Genomic DNA, 2,500 nt, shown 5'->3' with positions numbered 1-2,500 from the left:
GGAGGGGAAGGCAAAAGGGCAATGAGAAGGGTGAGGGAGGAGGAGGGGAAGGCAAAAGAGCAATGAGAAGGGTGAGGGAGGAGGAGGGGAAGGCAAAAGGGCAATGAGAAGGGTGAGGGAGGAGGGGAAGGCAAAAGGGCAATGAGAAGGGTGAGGGAGGAGGAGGGGAAGGCAAAAGGGCAATGAGAAGGGTGAGGGAGGAGGAGGGGAAGGCAAAAGGGCAATGAGAAGGGTGAGGGAGGAGGAGGGGAAGGCAAAAGGGCAATGAGAAGGGTGAGGGAGGAGGGGAAGGCAAAAGGGCAATGAGAAGGGTGAGGGAGGAGGAGGGGAAGGCAAAAGGGCAATGAGAAGGGTGATGAAGGAGGAGGGGAAGGCAAAAGGACAATGAGAAGGGTGAGGGAGGAGGGGAAGGCAAAAGAAGGGAAATCAGAAGGGTGAGGGAGGAGGAGGGGAAGGCAAAAGGGCAATGAGAAGGGTGAGGGAGGAGGGGAAGGCAAAAGGGCAATGAGAAGGGTGAGGGAGGAGGAGGGGAAGGCAAAAGAAGGGAAATCAGAAGGGTGAATGAGAGCAAGAGGGGGAGGTCTGGGGAAGGTTTGGGACAGACTGGGGAGGAGAGAAGGACGGTGGATAAGCTTGTGCAATGACACGAGCGCGTGACGTCATTTCCATCCGGTTGTGTGTGTGTGTGTGTGTGTGTGTGTGTGTGTGTGTGTGTGTGTGTGTGTGTGTGTGTGTGTGTGTGTGTGTGTGTGTGTGTGTGTGTGTGTGTGTGTGTGTGTGTGTGTGTGTGTGTGTGTGTGTGTGAGGGAGAGGGGGTGGGGGAGAGGGAGGTGGGGGAGGGGGAGAAGAGGGAGGGAGGACGGGAGAGAGAGAAATAGATGAATAGAGATGATGCGTGTATGTACAGCATTTGCCTGACGTTTCCGTGACTACCAGTACAAATGCTTGTGTACTCACGGGATACCCTTTCCCTCCCCCCCTACCCTTCCTCTGCCCTGACCCCTGACCCCTGACCCCTCCCCCTTCTACGCCGTGACCCCGCTCACCCCGCTGACTCACCAAGAGGCGGCCCGTGGCGGCGGGGGCGTCGTGCGCGGGCAGCCACAGCGCGAGGCCCAGCACATTCTTGAACCTCCGCCTCAGCACGAGCAGGAAGGTCTTGACCCTCCGCCGGCGCCTTCGGCTGCACCACAGCAGGATGAGGGGCGGCAGCAGGACGAAGAGCAGCACGCACAGCAGGAAGACGAAGAGGAGGAGGCCGCGCATGGTGCCTCAGCCCACGAGGGGAAGCCGATTTTCAAAAAAGCCTAATTCTTCGAGTCGCAACGCCTTCGAGTCCTACCTACCCCAGCGCTGTGCACGCGAGAGGGCGGCGCGCAAGCATGGCACTGTTTACAACGTTCTCCCGTAGGCGCGGACTCTACGTGTGCATCCCCGGTCGCTCGGCGAGGGGATACGCGGAAGCGGCGACGCGAGACCTGGCGGCTTTAATCGGTCGCACGTGCAACGAATGGCATTGGGACACGCAACTGCTAGTACTGTGCCTAGTGATGCTGGCTCGGGTGAATCTGGAAGTATTATGACCTGCAATGGCGATAAAGGACATAGAGCCATTTAATTATTACCCTCCGGCAACAAAATGTATTTAAAGACATAAAAGTATATTTTCGCCTCACAAAAGAGGAACTATATAAAATCCATGATTTTGTCTTGCGACGAAATAGGTTAAAAAAAAATGTACTGCGGCGAAATATGTATAAAAAATGTTTGGAGACGAAATATGTAAATAAAATATCAATATTTTGTCTCCTTGCGAAAAATGCAATCATTTTGCCCTATACCAACAAGGCAGACAGAAATTCGGCTAGAATTCAGTTCAGAAACATGACAAAAAAGCTGCAAGTGTTTTATTCGTCAATAACATTATGGACTGCTATTGTTCTCCCCTGCAACACGAGCAAAAACAAAAACAAAAAAAAACAAAAAAAAAAAACAGAATTTTGTCCTGCAACAACAAAACAACAGTAAGAAAATCAACAGAAGTACATATTGCAGATTATGAAATGCAAAAAGCCTAGCTTGATGTAGTTCCGACTACGCTGATAAAAAACTGGTTTATACCGACCGTTTTCTCAAGAAATATAGTTTTAGCAACACCGCAAGCTCGGATTACACATACAAACAGACACACTGGCAAACGTTCGGGTAGGTTGAAAGATCAACAGGCATAAATACACACAAATGTACAAATACACTCACACTATACACAGTCACATACCGGAGAAAGTACGCACGCACTACGATGAAGAAAATGCATATTTATCACCATACAACATAGTAGTGTAGTAGATGATAATGATGGTGTTGATTCCGCGAGACCAACAACTTTATTCCGAGAAAGCGCGAGATCCGGCGAGATCCACAAATCCAGAACTAGAAAGCGCGAGATCCGGCGAGATCCACAAATCCAGTACGAGAAAGCGCGAGATCCGGCGAGACG

The 2,500-nt window shown here is 51.2% G+C and overlaps 1 protein-coding gene across 5 annotated transcripts in view; it reads right to left on the bottom strand.

Annotated features, from left to right (window-relative positions):
* IP3K1 (inositol-trisphosphate 3-kinase-like protein) overlaps positions 1 to 2,500 on the bottom strand; it is a 122,768-nt gene that overhangs the window by 38,412 nt on the left and 81,856 nt on the right. Inside the window, exon 2 of one of the 5 annotated variants that reach the window (XM_086548828.1) lies at positions 1,060 to 1,584. The exons of 3 other annotated variants lie outside the window; for them this stretch is intronic. In XM_086548828.1, coding sequence (XP_086404954.1) covers positions 1,060 to 1,266 — 207 coding nt within the window. In that variant the 5' untranslated portion in view covers positions 1,267 to 1,584. Of the gene's footprint in view, positions 1 to 1,059; positions 1,620 to 2,500 lie in introns of those variants that run through there. One more of the 5 variants, XM_043017738.2, reaches the window with a different exon arrangement.

This window comes from Penaeus japonicus, unplaced genomic scaffold (assembly GCF_977035675.1).
Source record: "Penaeus japonicus unplaced genomic scaffold, GWHDUDI00000001_assembly GWHDUDI00000021, whole genome shotgun sequence".
NCBI classification, from domain to species: Eukaryota; Metazoa; Arthropoda; class Malacostraca; order Decapoda; family Penaeidae; genus Penaeus; species Penaeus japonicus.
Note: the sequence above shows the minus strand (reverse complement) of the source record. Positions and strands in the feature narration are given on the sequence as shown.